Source organism: Canis aureus, chromosome X, assembly GCF_053574225.1.
Source record: "Canis aureus isolate CA01 chromosome X, VMU_Caureus_v.1.0, whole genome shotgun sequence".
NCBI classification, from domain to species: domain Eukaryota; kingdom Metazoa; phylum Chordata; class Mammalia; order Carnivora; family Canidae; genus Canis; species Canis aureus.
Window position 1 is genome coordinate 68,816,080 of NC_135649.1, and position 15,400 is coordinate 68,831,479.

A 15,400-nucleotide genomic window follows, 5' to 3' on the forward strand; every position below is an offset into this window, starting at 1 on the left:
TTTGCAAAGAAGCTCTGTGTATTGGGTGCAACAGCTCTGGGGTCTCTATATAAATAATATACAAAACCCAACAGCTCAATGCCTCACATTAACAAAAATACTAAAAACTTATTAAAAATGGAGCCTGAGGGAAGAGCCCCAACCACTACTGGTGCTAGCCCAAGAAGGGGACTGGGAATTAATAGGAAGGGGTGGGGCTACATCCAGGCAGTTCTTCCAGATGGCTCAGTAGCGTCCAAATATGTTGGTACTGGGCTGTGGCTGGGTATCTGTGGAAAACCAGAGGTCATCAGGGCTGGGAGACCAGGCAAGGATATAGGTATGTAGGAGAAAGGCTATTTGAGTACCAAAGTAAGGGACAGGATGCCATGCTTCACACCCATCACCCCACCCCAACCTGGGCCTGAAGCGGTCACCTGCCCTCCCCGCCCCCCCACCACCATGTAGTCCCTGGGGCTCTCCCTAGGGAGGAAAACAGGCTTACTAGAAAGCTGTTGTTGGAGCTGCCGGACCAAAGCTGCTGTCTGTTGCTGTTGCTGTGTCTGCTGAAGCCCCTGGCGCTGGAACTGAGGTGGAAACCGGAAGTGGAAGACTGATCTCGAACTTTCCGCTTCCTTTTTCATCCTCATCTCCTGACCCCCTTTTTGGAGTGCCCCACCTTGCCTCCCACCTCTACTCACCCCCCCACTGCCCCCAAAATGCTGTGCCCAACCTGGGCAACTGTCCCTGAGCCAGGGGCTATGGCCCAGCAGCTACCTGGGGCTGGGACTGGGGCTGGGGCTGGGGAGGAGCTGCCTGCTGCTGCTGCTGGTGTGCCTGCTGTTGTTGTTGCTGCTGCTGCTGCTGCTGCTGCTGTTGCTGCTGCTGCTGCTGCTACAAACAAGGGCAGTGAGCCTCAGACATGGTGGTGGCTCTGGGGAGGGGAACTGGTCCACTGTCCCCCTTAATAGCGCAAGACTCCCAGGGAGATCCCACTGACCACCCCAGAAGCCAGTGGCGGGGGTGGGGGGGGACACAGGGGGGAGGGTAGGAACTTCTCAGGCCCCTACTGCGTGCTTGGGGTGCTCCAGGGAGTGGGTGCCGGCTTCACTCGGTTCACCATCATGTCAAACCCTGGAAGAGCACCTGCCTCTCCCCCTCCGGGGGTGCCCAGGTCCCACTTGAAGGCCTGGGGCCTCACCCGCAAAATCTGCTGCTGTTGCTGCTGTCGGATGTGATACTGCTGTTGTTGCTGCTGCTGCTGCTGCTGCTGCTGCTGCTGTTGCTGCTGTTGCTGCTGCTGCTGCTGCTGTTGCTGCTGTTGCTGCTGCTGCTGCTGCTCAGGCAGGATGGACGCCGATCGCACGCCGGCCTGGACGCCCTGCGCACCCAGAGGAGTCATGGTACCTATCATGGGTGCCTGCTGCAGGGTCTGGTGTGAAAACCTGCGAAGACCAGTGGTCCGAAGCTCAAGGCATGGCTGGGGGGGTGAGGGGATAGAGGGATGAGGGGGTTGAGGGGTAGGGGAGGAGTAGATGTCTCAGGTCCCTGACCTGAAGAAAACCTAAATAAGTCGTTCTACTCATCCCTCCCAGCACTAACCAGAAGGGCCCTTCTGGGTTCTGACACACTTCTAGGTTGGGGAGTAAGGGGCAAAGACATCACCCCGATTTAGTGGTTCATATCCTTCACAGTGAGGCATCTTCCAATCCTGCTTTTGCTGTTTTGCTCTTACGAGAACAAAAACTGGTCTTAGGATAGGAGAGGCACCCACTGAGGTGCTTTCTGCTATTGGTGGTAGTGGTGGTACCCAATGACATTTCAGAATCTGAAAAACTACTGACTTCTACTGCTCTTTCGCCCTCCCACGTATAGCACAGCAACAGGCTACCTCCTGGCTGGCTGGCCAGGCTCTCTATCTTCATTCTTCCGTCTCCTTCCCCATGCATCCTATCCCTGCATCCCATATTCATCTGTCAACACATCAACTCACTATATGGCTCTCCCAATCAAAAGAACTCTTTCAGGGACTGTCTCACTTGCCCTGCCCCTCCCTGGCCTAGCTCCTGCTACTGCCCCAGCAACAATTTTACACTCTATCCACACTCTTCTTCCCATCCCCTCCCAGTCACCCCCCTCACTCTGGCCCCTACATCTTTGTTCATGTTGTGTCGTCTACCCAGACTCCCCTTTCTCATCCTTCACTCCGCAAATCCAAATTACAGCTATCCTTCGAAGGCCAACTCCAATCGCACCTCCTTTATGAAACTCTTCAATGACTGAGGCCCATGAAGACATCCCATACCTTTTTCTGAATTCCCATTTACTTCATGGTGTACAGCCACACACCTGATCATACCTCTCCTCACCATAGTCTTTAGATGTTCTTCTGTTAAGTCTCACCAGCCCAACCAGATGAAAGGTTCTCTGTGGTAAGGGACCTTGTATTTTCTAAAGATCTCTTCTCACCCTACCCCATCCTGGCATAGTGTGGGCCACATGGTGGACGGCCAACTGATATTTCAAAGTAAAGGGCTTTCCTCTGGTCCACTCCCTGGTATTCTAAAACCTAAGCTGCAGAGCCCCAAGATGTGACTCCCACATCTTAACTAAAAGGCCTGACTGGCATTCAGCATGGTGGGAGGGCTTGCTGGCTCATCTGTTCCAGTGTGGAACCACTCTACTACCGGCTGGATGAGTCCTTACCACACACCACATCTAAGAATCCCTTATCTCTCCTTATCATAGCTGTAGGAAGGATATTTCTCTCTCTGGGCCTCGAAGAAATATCAGGCAAGCGGACAGAAGACTACTGGTCGCCAGGTTCCCTTCCAGCTCTGGCATTTTGTGGCCAGATAAGTGTTCTTCATATCTGCAAGAGTTCTGACTAGTTCCATCACTTCCTGGCACAAGTTCTCCCCAGCCAGATGTGCCTTCCCAGCCCAGTGTGTCTTCATAGCCCCCCAGATGCCTCGGGTACCTTTGGGTGGAGGTCAACCCATGTCCGTAGGTTGGGGCCTGCTGGTGCACATAGCCACTGGGCCGCTGTTGCAGGTGGCGAGTAGGATCTACAAGAGTAGGATTGGTAGAAGGGTGGGTGCTCTGATAAGGCTGGCTGGAGTAGCTGGGGGGCACCATGGTACCTGCAGGGCCTGTGTGTTGCTGCAATCCCACATGAGAAACATAAGGAGTATAGCCCTGGAGAAGAGGAGGAGAGAGAAGGGGGTCAAGGCCAAGACTGTGCAGAGCAGCTAGCCTCAAGCCCCCCACCTTCCCCACTGACATCCTCTTATGCCCTCACCTGGGAGGTCTGCAAACCGTAGGAAGAGCTGGGAGTCATCTGATGGACAGTTGACTGTCCCAACATCCCCTGACTCTGCTAAAGGGAAAAAAGAGACAAACTCAAACTCGGGAAATGCTTTTAGCCATCTTGTTTCTTGTATCTCCTGCTCTGCAAGGCCTTGTGAAGATCCCCAGTGTCTCCTCAGTCCTGTGACCCTCCAGAGCCCCTCTCCCTAACGACCCTCCCTACTGCCCCTCTCACTATCTTTGCCTGGAGCTGTTGGCGAAGGCGCTGTCCTTGGGGCACGGTGGGCTGCTGCTGTCGGTATACAGAGGTCTTGTAGGAGGGTTCTATCCCCATGACTCCAGTCATGGTTGTGGGCAGCACTCCAGTGTAAGGTGGTCGGGTCGGCAGCTTCTGCATTGGCAACCGCACAGGGCGGTATGGGTCCACGCGAGGGCCACCTAGAAAGAGGAATGGGCTGATCTCTCCAGGCTCCTTGTCCCCTCAGTCCCTGCTCAGTGTCCTGGTCACCCACAGATCCTCAGGGATGTGTCATTGTCCCCCTGGTGCGGGGAATGTTCAGATAACTCTCCTTCCTAGGGGCTGGCACTTACCTGCAGGTAGTGGCTGATTCTGGGTGTACAGGCCTATGGAGCCCTGCCTGTAGCTGAGATGGGATATGGAACTGGGGTTAGCATGGTGTAGGAGGTCCGGAGGCACCGTCACGCCATAGGGGCCACTCCTCCCTGGGCCCATTCCATAATCCTGTGTGAACAGCAGAGGAGGAAGGTGAGTGGGCCATAGCTCAGTGGGGTGGGGTGAGGTGCGGTACCAGGAGTGAAGATGAGCTAGACCTACATGGCTCACTTTTGTAATGCTAATGGCACCTCTTCCCCATTGCCCCCAGGAACCAGAAACGGCACAGAATCATGGAGAGAGAGGGAGAAGGCTTTTCTGTAGAAGAAGCATAAGTGGGGGGCCAGGCGAGGCAGCACTAACCTCTGTCTTGGGGGCTGGCTGGCTGCGTTTCTTGCCCTTGGTGGACTTCTTCTTGCGTTCCTCTGTACTGGGTGGGGCAGCCCCAGGTTTGTCAGTTTTGGGGGGCTCTGGAGCCTTTTTCTCAGGCTCTAGCAGGGTGGGAGCAGGGGGCTCCTCATCTTCTGGTGGCAGTGGAAGTGGCTCCAGGTAATAGGCACGGGGCCGGGGCCTCAGGTGTGTGTGGTAGAGCAGCAACCGCTGCTGTTCCTCTCCTCGGGCCACTCGCCGGTCGACTCGAACCGTTCCAAACCATCCCCAAGAGAGTGGTGCTGATGGCTTCAAGCCCTCAAAAAGATCCCAGGGAGAGATCTTTTGTTTGGTGGAAACCTGTAGACCCTGCTCCAGAAAATGAGAAACAGTGAGCTGCTAAGATTTGGAAAGTGGGAGACAGACCTTGAGGGTCTGCAGGAGAGGTGGAAGTATCTGCAGGCAATAAGAGGAGATGACAAGGGTGTGGGTAGGGTCAGGGGAGACAGTGAGAGGAAGCAGATGGACACGAACATGGATATATAGCAACACATACACACATGCACACACAGAGCAGACAGAGAGTTAAGAGGGGGAGAGGGCGAAGGGCCAGCGGAGCAGAGATGGACACAGGCACTGAGGTTCAGAGGAAGACAGAGATGGGAACGGGGAGGGAGAGACAAAGAGGTGAGTGGAGAGACACCAAGAAAGGACAAATGAGAACCAGAGAGAGATACACAGAGAGCCACCCAGACAGATAGATAGGCGGGCCAGGAAAAGACATGAAGACACTGTATGTATGACCGGGTCAGACTTTGGATGTTAGACCCTGCATCTTCTTTTCCTTCCCCCTCTCTGCTTTCCACAAAGATTCTGGTTACTCAAAAAATATCACAACTGACAGACAGAAGGGACAGAGAAATTTGTGCAGAGATGGCTGGGTTGGGGCAGAGGAATGAAGGGATAACAGACCCAGCAGGCAGCCAGACAGATGGGTGGGGTATAGGCTGGATGGAGGAGGACAGGGGGCCGAGAAACGGGTGGTAAGTTCAAAGGTGGGTGTGGATGGGGAAGGTAGGGAGAGCTGGAGGGACAGACCCAGGAAAGAGGATGAAGCTTCCAAGATGGGGAGAGAAACCTAAAAAAAAATTAGTGATCAACTCCACATCCCAGAGACGGTGCTCACCAGCAGAGCCTGATGGATTCCCTGGCCTGCTGAGCCTGCCGTAGCTACAAGGTTGACATAGGGAAAGCTCTTGCCCAAAGGCAGGGAAAGAGCTGTGCGTGGGGGGATAATGCTGGGGTAGGAACAGGGATGGGAAGAAAAGGCGACGTGCCTCCTTCTTGAAGATGGAATCGAAGCCGGCAATCTTGTTGCCCTTGGTATCAATGAGGGAGCCCTGTGGCTCACACGTGATGACGTCTCGGGTCTGCTTGGGCAGTGGCAGCAGCTGGCGAACTTTTTCCAGACTGTCTGACTGGCGCTCCCCCAGCTCTTTCTGTGGGCATAGGAAGATGGGGCGAGAGTTCAAGGACACAGATAAAGAGGGATGAGGAGTCTCAGGGGACAGCAGAGAAATAGGCATGAAGATGACATTCAGTAAACCCTCCCAGTACAAAGAACAAACAGAAAGGAGACGCAAACAGGGAGGGGAGATGGCCAGATCTGGACCAGAACGAAGTCCCTGAGGCTGGGTGGCATACCCAAGGTCAAGGGGAAAGGGAATGGAGCCGCCCGGCCTTGCCTCCCCTGCTCACCCGCAGCTTCTTGACCAGGTTCATGTAGGCACGTTTGTTCTCCTCCATGCTGCCTTGAGAGATGCTAGACATGTCCGCGGCCAGAGTCCCGTTGATGAGCACGCTCAGCATGTCCAGCACCGTGGTGAAGAGCTCGCTGTGAGGAGAGGCCCAGGAAAAAACCAGAGAGGAAAGAGGCTAAGACAGACAAAGGCCTCAGGGTAGGATGCAAGCAGAGAGGGCCACACCAGTTATAGTGGGTCGTGCACCCGGTGTGGGGGAAGGGAGTTCCTCTTGGGCACAAAACTGAAGGGGGTGGGGATGCTTTACTTGTTGGACTGCATGTCGACAGTGCCGCTGATGATGATCTCCAGGAGGAGCACAGCCCACTCCGTAGTCTGCTGGGTACTGCGCTGCACCGTGTCAAACATACCCCCCACCTGCCAGGGCCACAAGAAGTCAGTCAGATGGTTCAGGGGTAAAGTCTAGCATTTAGGGAAAGCTTAGACCATAACCTGGCCTGGCTGTGGCTTAGCACACCACAGGGCATGTTTCAGTTGTACGTGTGATCTGCTACATGATTTTGGGCCAATGACTTAATTCTTGGCACCTCAGGGCCTCCATTTCCTTAATTATGAAATGATGGGGGCTGGACTAAGGGATGTCCAGGATCCCACTCAACATTCCACAATGGGTTTCTAGGGCTCCTAGGGCCCAGGTCTCTGCAAGGATCCAGGCCCTCAACCACTTTTAGGTCCAGTGTCTTTAGGAGCTCCAGGTTAATATTTTGAAGACTCAGAAGCAACTAGGCCCTCCATCTTTGCGCCCACCTGCCCTTGACAGGCAAGAGGGGGGCTCTGCAGTGCAGTTCTATCTCACCCTTGTCTTTCGTCTCCCCAGCTGCCCTCTCACCAGATTGAGCCGCAGCTTGAGAGCCTCGTGCATTAGCTGCTTTGGTTTGCAGTCATCTAAGTACTGGTCATCCCGCCAATTATTCACAATCTGAGACAGAAACAAGCATAACGCACGGCTCAGGGATCTTCTCGTTTCCATTCCCGAACACCCAAGGCGTTGATCCGAAAGTACAGAAGGTTCTGGGTACACGGTGGCCTCAGGTGTGCCCATCCCTGCCCTCTGGCCTGGCTCAGCAGCCCAGAGACCCATACCTGGTGCACCTGGCTATAGAGGGAGGTGAGAAGGCCCTCACGCTGCTCATCCTGCCCTTTCAGACATGTCAGCACCAAAGATAAGAATGGCTGCTGGCTCAACAGGGACATGCTAGAGAAGAGAGGGAAGGAAAAGGAAAAGAGAAAGAACAGGACCATGGGATAAAAGGTAGCTTCCAACCTCATTATTCCAGAAGCCCCAGCCCTATCCTCTCAAGATCTAGCCTCTAGCCCAACCGTGCCCACTCTTCCCCTCCAATTTTCCACTTTTCTGTGATTTTTTTATCCCCACCCCTCTGTCCCAACTTATCTAAACTTTTCTTTTTCCCCAGCCCCACCTCCTCTCCTTTCTAACCCTCAATCCTGATCCTTGCCCCCCTCCACCCCACAGCAGCTTTACCTCTTCTGCTTTTGTCGGTCACGTTCTTTGCGGGAAGAGGAACCCAGGTGCTGGCCTTTCTCCAACTCCTCTCCGGCTGCCTTTAACACATGCCCCTGGACTGAGGTGGGCAGCTTAGCGATGAGGGGAGCGACCAGCCACACACCAGAGCGCTCCAGAGAGCTGGAGGACAGATGGGAGTAGACAGAGTTCCAGAGGAGCCAGGCAAGGGTAGAACAAGCCATGCTCTCCCTGCCCAATGGACAGGCCTAGTATCTCTGTGAGACTGAAATCATTTACACTATGAGAGAACAAGTCATAAGGGGAGGGGTCTGAACGCATTTCTACCCAACCTGAGCACCGGCTTTGTTTTGCTGCTGCTGGGCATGTTGCTTGTGGTGCTTCCAGAAGATGACCCTGTCTCTGCTGACTGTTGGAAAACCTCGATTGTGGCCTTGGCGATGTTCTCTAAGAGGGAGTTCATCTCCTGGGGAGGATGAAAGGCACAGAGGTGCTCAATAGGTAACTGTGATAGGAAGGAAAACAGACGGCAGGAAAGATGGGAGATGAGGGCGGAGAAAGGCATCTGGAAGGTAATGAGAGGGAAAGACACAACTCTGCTGAGAGCCTGCCCTCCAGAGCCTCCCTATTTCTCCAATTCCCCCACTGTCTTCTCCTCACATGCCTCCTTACAGTTGTGACCAGAGAAACTGCCTCCCACCACCACCATCGCCAATCTTCCCCCACACCACCGAGCCCCAACATTCCTGACCCATTTCCCCCTACTCATCAGCCCCATGCGTTTGCCATCTTCCCACCCTCTCTTTCTCAGCTCAAGAACCTGAAGTTCCATAGGACACAGGTTCTTCTATGGTAGCCCACACCCCTGACACATGGAGCTGGAAGTGAGCATGGGACAGAGAGGGCCAGGTGCCAACTCACATTGTTAGGGGTCTGCTTGATCATGAGCTGCAGCTCCAAGGAAGACTGGCGCATGGTCCACTGGTCCAAGTTCTGTGATGGAGACGCCACCCCTAAGCTCATCATCATCCTGTCCCCCCTCTCCATTTCCAGCCACTTACCCCCCACCCTGACTAAGCCACCTCCTGATCTCTCACAACCTTGAAACACATATGCCTACAGGTCTGAAAGGAACTTCCACGTCCCCATCTTTAGGAAAGACTACACCAAAATGATCCAAAATCGTTGAAAAATCTAGCCTATTTTAAAAACGGTTCTGGAAAGATTTCCCATCTTTCCCCTGTCTCCTATTCCAGAGCTTCACATTCCTCCACATGGGTAAGTTCTGCTTAGCACTTACCCTAAATCTTTGATGTTAAAGTTGCAGGCTGTTTTAAACCAGCTGTTCAAAGTCCTTTACAGACCCAAGGGCTAATGTGAGTTAATCTCTCTTTAACATTATCTCCTCTGGGCTGAAGAGACTCATTCCTGTAGCTCTTCTAACAGCTTTATTTCTCCACCCTTCAGTTACCTGAATGCCTGAAGCAGCATGGCAAAGTGGAAGGGGCACAGGCCCACCTGGGCTCGCACCCTGACTCTAAACTAGCTGTGTGACCTTGGGCTAATTACTTAATAAACTCTTCAAGCCTTGGTTTCCTCCTTGGTCAAACTTGGCCACTCCTACCTACTTTCTGGGGGTTGGGACAGATTAAATGAGAAGATGGACATGGACATAGAGTGCTGAGCACAATACTCGGCATGAAGCTGACACTTGGTAATCAAGAGCTATGCAGTACTACTGCTGTTCGTTACTGAGCTGTGAGCAAACACCAAACAAGCAAGGCCTTAAACAAGGCTTAGCAGATGTTGTGCCGCCTCTCACTGATAAGCTACAGTCCCAGATAGCCATGCCCTCATCCAGCAGTTGGCTTTAGGGTCTGGACTGCACTGGCCTGACTTCAAAACCCACATGGGGGCTGTTGCTCTGACCACCTTTTGCCCACATCCTTGTTCAGTCTTCCTACTTGACTAACCCCCTCTTTTTCCCTCAGGGTCCCCATTGTTTCACCCAGGGCCTGGGCCCCACTGCTTCCTCTAAGACCCTCACCACCTTGGCCTACCTGCAGAATACGCTTAATGCGTTGCCGCTGGGGGTTTTCCCCGTCCTCGTTGTCCAGCAACCGATGTGGGTAGCAGATGAGCTGCATGAGGCGCTGGGCCTGGGCACTACTCAACACTGGGTCTTGCAGGTCATTGCTATCCTCACACAATGATTTAAGGCAACGCTCTCCTACCCATTCCTGAGGAAGTGGATAACCAGGGCACTGGGGCAAACAGTGAGTGGGGGTAAGGAATAAGGGGGAGATGGGCTGGGGATTGATGAGAGACGTGATGTATAGTAGGAAGGTGGCATGATCAGGGCTGGAAACAGGACATTATTATATAAAGGCATTTGGGATGCATGGGGGGAAGGTGAGACTGACCTGTTGGCAGATGCTGCGCAGCACGTACTTGGCATAGACATCCAGACTGGCTGTCTCCACAGAGATGTTGCGGCCACCCTGCCTCCGACCGCCACTGCCACCTCCTCCCTCCTCCTCTGGAAGTTCTTCTGTTCCTCCTGTCACAGTGAAGCCTGAACCCTTCAGTTCCGCATCCCCTGTGGTTCACGGGCGGGAGATAGGGAGGGCAGAGTGAGATCTGAACACGGTGTAGAGACCCACCCCAGACCCACAGAAGCAGCAACTCCCCCAAATCCTGCCCTATGGGACAGAAATATACTTCCCTCCCTCCTCTCCTCCCCAAAGGTCAGAGAGACCACCTTCAGGAGGGAGAAAGACTTTCCTTTGTAGTTTAGCTGGCACTCCACCCCACACACACTTCTGGCACCACTCCCTTCCTACCCCCATACCAAGTACAAATACTGCCTTGAGAACAGCAAACACAGCTCCATCCACGATGCGGTTCTGGGAGGCAGCCAGCAGGTGGCGGTCACAGGAGGAACGGATTCCTACTGTAGGCTTGTCTGGAGAGGGAGCCCAAGTCATGAGAAGCAAAAGTAGATCCAGTGGGGTGCAGGCAGTGGGTGGGGCGGGGGGGGGAGCAGCCACACTTTCTACTGCTGGCTAGGCCCAGATCAGGGTCACTTACTTCCATCTGACTGGCAAGGATTGAGTTGAGGCGTCTTGAAAAGGTGGAGGAGGATGCGGCAGGTCAGCCGGGCCCCTGGCTCAGAGTCCTGCTCACTGCAGGCTGCAAAAAAAAAAAAAAAGGAAAACAAAGCAAATTGGACAGGGCAAAAGTGGACTGTCCGTGGGTTTGTGGGTGGCAAGGGGCTAGAAGGGAAGGCGAAGTCAGGCAAAAGGAGAAATAACAAGATAATGGGGGAGGAGAGACAGAGCAGTCAGCTGTCTTGCAGTGTGATGGGGGGGTCCCTTAGGAGGGTCACAACAGGGAAGGATCAGGGCAGTCAACACAGCGTTAGAAAGAGGCCGCTCTGGGCCCGAGGCCCATCACACAACTGGCCTCTGGTGATAGCGGGGAGCCCCACACTCAACAGTGAGGGTGTGGCCATGGAGTGTGTAGTCAAACTTGGGATCCAGAAATTCTAAGGGTTACGGACTGGTGGTTCACCGGCATTAAGGAGTGAAGGGATGGCAGCACAGCGAATCAGATCCTCAAGGAGCAGACATTGCCGAGCGATGAGGATGGCAACAAAAGTAGCCAGAGAGTCATGAAAAGACAGGTCACTGACCTGGAGGACAAAGCAGACAAGACATCTCGACTCAGCCTGCAGAGAGGGGGCCAATTCAAAGCAGTAGGCCTCCACTCTGTGGGACTCTGTCTCTTGACTATTGCAATGACTGTGACCGGCCCCCTGCCCCGGGAACCACCCCACACCCTGGCAGGACCCTGGCGCAAGCCTCACATCTACATTGCAGAGGAGGTCGTTGAAACCACAAGTGCCATTGTTAGAGGAGCAGCATAAAGCCTTGAGTACTCCTAGCCACTCGGCACTCAGTGACTTGCAATAGCCAGTCAGCTCTGCACACAGGATTGCGATGTCATTCACCCTGGGGAAAAGGATAAATGCCCTCAGGAAAAACCTTGTTCCATAAAACCTCAGACTCATTAACTTCTCATCTCCACCCCAGCAGTAACCGTGGTTGCAGTACCTCCCAGGCATCTCATCCCTCCCAAACTCAGGCAGGAGCGTGGTGCCCGTTCCCAACTCAGGACGCCCCATACCTATCGGGATCATGGTGCCCCACACAGACGTGCATAAGGGCATTGCAGACAAAGCTGTAGCGGTTAGCGGGGTTCTCACTAAGACTCTTGCCTAGCCCCGTGTAGGTAAAGGTGTGAGCTGCAGGGTTCTCCAGAGTGTCGATCATGAACTCGGGTGCCCAGCGCATGTTGGATTCTGAGGGCTCCACGTTGCAGTAGATAGTGTTTTTCACCTTGGAGCAAAAGTCGCTGCAGGGGTGGCAGAAGGGACATAGGAGTGTTGGAGGAGAGCCAGTGGGGCAGAGGGGTGGTCAGGAGAAGGGAGAAAAGGAAAAAAGTCAGGGGCTGGGGGCCTTGGGACAAGAAAGGAGATGGGGAGATGGGCCAAAGCAGACTGGGCAGGAAAGGGACCCAGTTAGACTAAGGCACAGGGGCCTCTGGAGGCAGGGACAAGGAATTTGGGTCCCGTTGAGATGGGCCGGAGGCCAGGCTGAAAAGGAAGAGGAGGAGACAGGCCTACTCTTTGGAACCAAGAACATGTGATGGCTATAGCTCCCAGACAGCCCCGCAGAGACAGAGGGGTCCTGAGCTGTGCTCTGCTCCTGAGTTGAGTGGTAACGGGAAGGAGATGGGACAAGATCCTGTTCTCTACCCTTACCTCCCACCTCTCTTACCTGAAGAGCTCCCCAAATTTGCTCTTTAAATGGCTACAGGAGGTGTACAGATCATAGAGATAAGCAAGGATACAGCGTTCTGCAGAGGAGCCATCTGATCGGTTCATCCCATGCTTCACTACGCCACACAGCCTGTCACAAGAGGGCGAAGTCAAGATGGGGCAGTGGGTGGTGTGCACAGGTGAAGACACAAAGGTCCCTGGCCACAGACTCACAACTCTTGGCGATACTCTCCCCTGTCTGCCCAAATGGCAAGGTAGCTTCCCCAAGTCTTTTGGGGGTCACTTCCATCAGCATTCACGGGGTCACGTGCATGATTATCCTGCAGCCCCACTTACCCCTCAAAGACCTGTGCCATCTGGTCCTGGTTGAGGATGAGGCAGGCATGGTAGTGCCGCAGGACAGCCACGATGCACAGACACAGGCTGGTGGTGTAGCTGCCCACCAGATCCGAGGACTTGAGGAGCAACTCGGCCTCAACCACGCTCAGTTCGTTTAGTAGCTAGCAGAGAGAGTGGTGGGGGGTGGTGAGAAATGAGAAGAGGCCCATGTGTTATATATACCCACCCTGCCTGTGAGGGAATGGCCAAGGCAGGCCTGAGGTGCCTCATTCTGGGAGAGCCCTGTTGCCATATGCCACTATCCTTTATTCTATTAACGACACAAGCCACAAACCACATGGACGATCTCACCGGTCTCTAGAATATGATTCTGTGAACTCTACAGTGGGAGGACGCTCTGCCCCCAACACTTTATAAACTAGTTCTTGGGCCTCTATGCAGAGCATGCAAGCCTCTAGTCCTGCCTGCTTAGCTCCTGTTCCCCTTCACTCTCTGGCTCCCATCGTGCTGGCCTTCTTGCCCCTCCTAAGTGGCCCAGGACACCGGCTTGAGCCCCTATGCCGCCCACCCTGGTGACCCTCTATGGTACAAATGCCTTCCTCCCCCCTGATCCCCCTAACTTCCCCACCTGGATGGCAAAGTCGATGAGGCCACTGATGCTGAGCGAATATTCCATGAGGTCAAAGATGAACTGCACATGCTGCACCAGAGGCAAGTGATATGACATGCCAAGGGCAAAGCTCGTGATCTGCTCCAGAACATTCCGGGAGACCTGATAAAGGCAGAAGGAGTGAGACAGTAGTGGAAAGAGGTGGGGAGAACCAGGGAAGCCAGAAAAGGAAGATGGAAGGGGATGAGACTGGGAATCAGCCTAGTGCCTGGTGGTGGGGTGGGGAGAGGGAGAAGGAGGAAAGGAAAACAGAGCAGGCCAGCAGAATGTGGGAAGGGGGCAGGGCTTAGGCCCTCACCTGAGCCGTGACCTGGTGCTGGTCATAATGTGAAAGGTGCTGGAACTTAGCAAAGATGTCTTCGGCAGTGGGGAAGGCTTCAGGCCGGTTGCGCCGCCGCTTCTGCCCGTCCTCCCCACCTGAGGGGACAGTGGAGAGGGACCAGTCAGGAGAGGGAAGATAACTAGTTGACTGGGGGTAGGGAGAGAAGGCTATGGGGGGGGTGGGGGGAGGGCCAGGGGGAGGAAGGCGGGGAGGAAGGGTGGGAGGGAGAAAGGGAAAAGGGAAAGGAGGGTTGAGGAGGGGGAAGGGGGGGATGAAGGGAAGGGGACAGTGAAGCTGAGGTCTGGAGGACCACAGACTACATGGACCTTAGAGGAATACATACAGGGAGGTGCTAGGTCGAGGGAGGGGAGGGGGAAGGGCGGGCAGTATGGGGCTTACTGTGAGGTACCTAAGAATGTCAGGTCTCCAGGATTCAGAGGCACAATAGGAGCAAGCTGGTCTGCAGAGGAGGGGAATGAGGGGGGAAGTTTCAAAAGGACTAGAGCTCTCAGGAGACTCCAAGAGACAGGACATTGGGACATGACCGGGGGTTCCCTGTGCTGGGGAAGGGGAGACTGACTAGGGCATTCTTTGGGGGAGCTCTGTTTCGGGAGCCTCAAACCCACCAGTTTCTGCTGTCCCTTTGCGGTTCAGAACCTTCAGGATATCCTTGGTAATTTTCTTGATGGCATGGCGGGCATCATCTCGCTGCTTTCCCACCCCAAACAGTACGACCAACCGCTGGTTGCACTCATGGCTGCATGACTCCTCCTGCATCCCGGCAGCACCATCAGACTCCAGCACGGAGCTCCTTCCCTCCTCTTAAAAGCATGCCCCCTGCTCCTCAGCCTCCCAGCCCTTCCCAGCACACCATGCCCGCAACGATGGCTCCAACCCCTCAGAACAGTCCTTGAACAGAAACCTCGGCTCCAAACCCACGGTCTCCAGGGGCTGGGGGAACAGTACCTGGGGGATGGGAAAGTGGGTGGCATACTGCACATGTCGTGGCTGGTCATAAAGAACCCCAAGGGTCCCTTCTATCTTCTCCTTGGGTGGGGGCTTCACCTCCTTCTCAACATCTGGTTTCTCGGGGGATGGACTGCCCTTCCCCTCACAGGGCATAGTAGGGGAGAACAACTAAGGGAAGGTGAGAGGGCAGAACAGTTAGAGGGAGGAAAGGGGGTCAGGGCACAAAGAGATTCCCCTGAAGAGGCATAAGGGCAGGACCTCGGGAGCTGGGTTCTTCCATACCAGGGTTGAACTCACTGAGAAATCAGGTTTCTCCATGTCCTCGAAAAGCACACTGGAACTAGGGTCAATGTCCATGGACTCTGAGAGCCCTGGGTCCTGGGGGCACAGAACATAAGCCAAGTTGCTTTCGCCTGGGGAATGGCTCCCCACCATCTAGAAGGGTCAACTGCAAAGTCGGAGAGAGGAGACTACGATGGGGAGAAGCTGTGGCTCTGCAGTCGAGCTCTCTGACGGGTCACTTACCCACCTCATGCTGTTCCCTCCAGCTTAAAAGTGGGGATCAGAGCACCTCACCCTGCTGTGAGGAGCAGATGCCAACAGCAGGTGCAAGAGGGCTTGGCCAGCCCCAAAGCACCCCTGGGCCAATACTATCCTCCTTATGTTAGGGGAAGGGATTCCCGG

General features: G+C 54.4%; 1 protein-coding gene across 9 annotated transcripts in view; it reads right to left on the reverse strand.

Moving 5' to 3' along the window:
• Positions 1-15,400, reverse strand: part of MED12 (mediator complex subunit 12) — a 26,710-nt gene continuing 11,310 nt past the window's right edge. Inside the window, exons 15-47 of one of the 9 annotated variants that reach the window (XM_077888218.1) lie at positions 15,014-15,094; positions 14,714-14,884; positions 14,374-14,518; positions 14,157-14,207; positions 13,724-13,842; positions 13,384-13,527; positions 12,753-12,916; positions 12,415-12,546; positions 11,762-11,989; positions 11,442-11,586; positions 11,147-11,267; positions 10,664-10,765; positions 10,425-10,538; positions 9,997-10,172; positions 9,634-9,813; positions 8,495-8,566; positions 7,906-8,039; positions 7,574-7,735; positions 7,174-7,285; positions 6,920-7,009; positions 6,338-6,447; positions 6,029-6,164; positions 5,608-5,769; positions 4,265-4,639; positions 3,880-4,030; positions 3,524-3,726; positions 3,281-3,355; positions 3,123-3,177; positions 2,960-3,047; positions 1,181-1,424; positions 757-873; positions 485-566; positions 1-269 (exon numbers count right to left, since the gene is read on the reverse strand). In XM_077888218.1, coding sequence (XP_077744344.1) covers positions 226-269; positions 485-566; positions 757-873; positions 1,181-1,424; positions 2,960-3,047; positions 3,123-3,177; positions 3,281-3,355; positions 3,524-3,726; positions 3,880-4,030; positions 4,265-4,639; positions 5,608-5,769; positions 6,029-6,164; positions 6,338-6,447; positions 6,920-7,009; positions 7,174-7,285; positions 7,574-7,735; positions 7,906-8,039; positions 8,495-8,566; positions 9,634-9,813; positions 9,997-10,172; positions 10,425-10,538; positions 10,664-10,765; positions 11,147-11,267; positions 11,442-11,586; positions 11,762-11,989; positions 12,415-12,546; positions 12,753-12,916; positions 13,384-13,527; positions 13,724-13,842; positions 14,157-14,207; positions 14,374-14,518; positions 14,714-14,884; positions 15,014-15,094 — 4,485 coding nt within the window. In that variant the 3' untranslated portion in view covers positions 1-225. Of the gene's footprint in view, positions 270-484; positions 567-756; positions 874-1,180; positions 1,425-2,959; positions 3,178-3,280; positions 3,359-3,523; positions 3,727-3,879; positions 4,031-4,264; positions 4,640-5,607; positions 5,770-6,028; positions 6,165-6,337; positions 6,448-6,919; positions 7,010-7,173; positions 7,286-7,573; positions 7,736-7,905; positions 8,040-8,494; positions 8,567-9,633; positions 9,814-9,996; positions 10,173-10,424; positions 10,539-10,663; positions 10,766-11,146; positions 11,268-11,441; positions 11,587-11,761; positions 11,990-12,414; positions 12,547-12,752; positions 12,917-13,383; positions 13,528-13,723; positions 13,843-14,156; positions 14,208-14,373; positions 14,519-14,713; positions 14,885-15,013; positions 15,095-15,400 lie in introns of all 9 variants that reach the window. The other 8 variants (XM_077888217.1, XM_077888215.1, XM_077888214.1 and 5 more) reach the window with 8 other exon arrangements.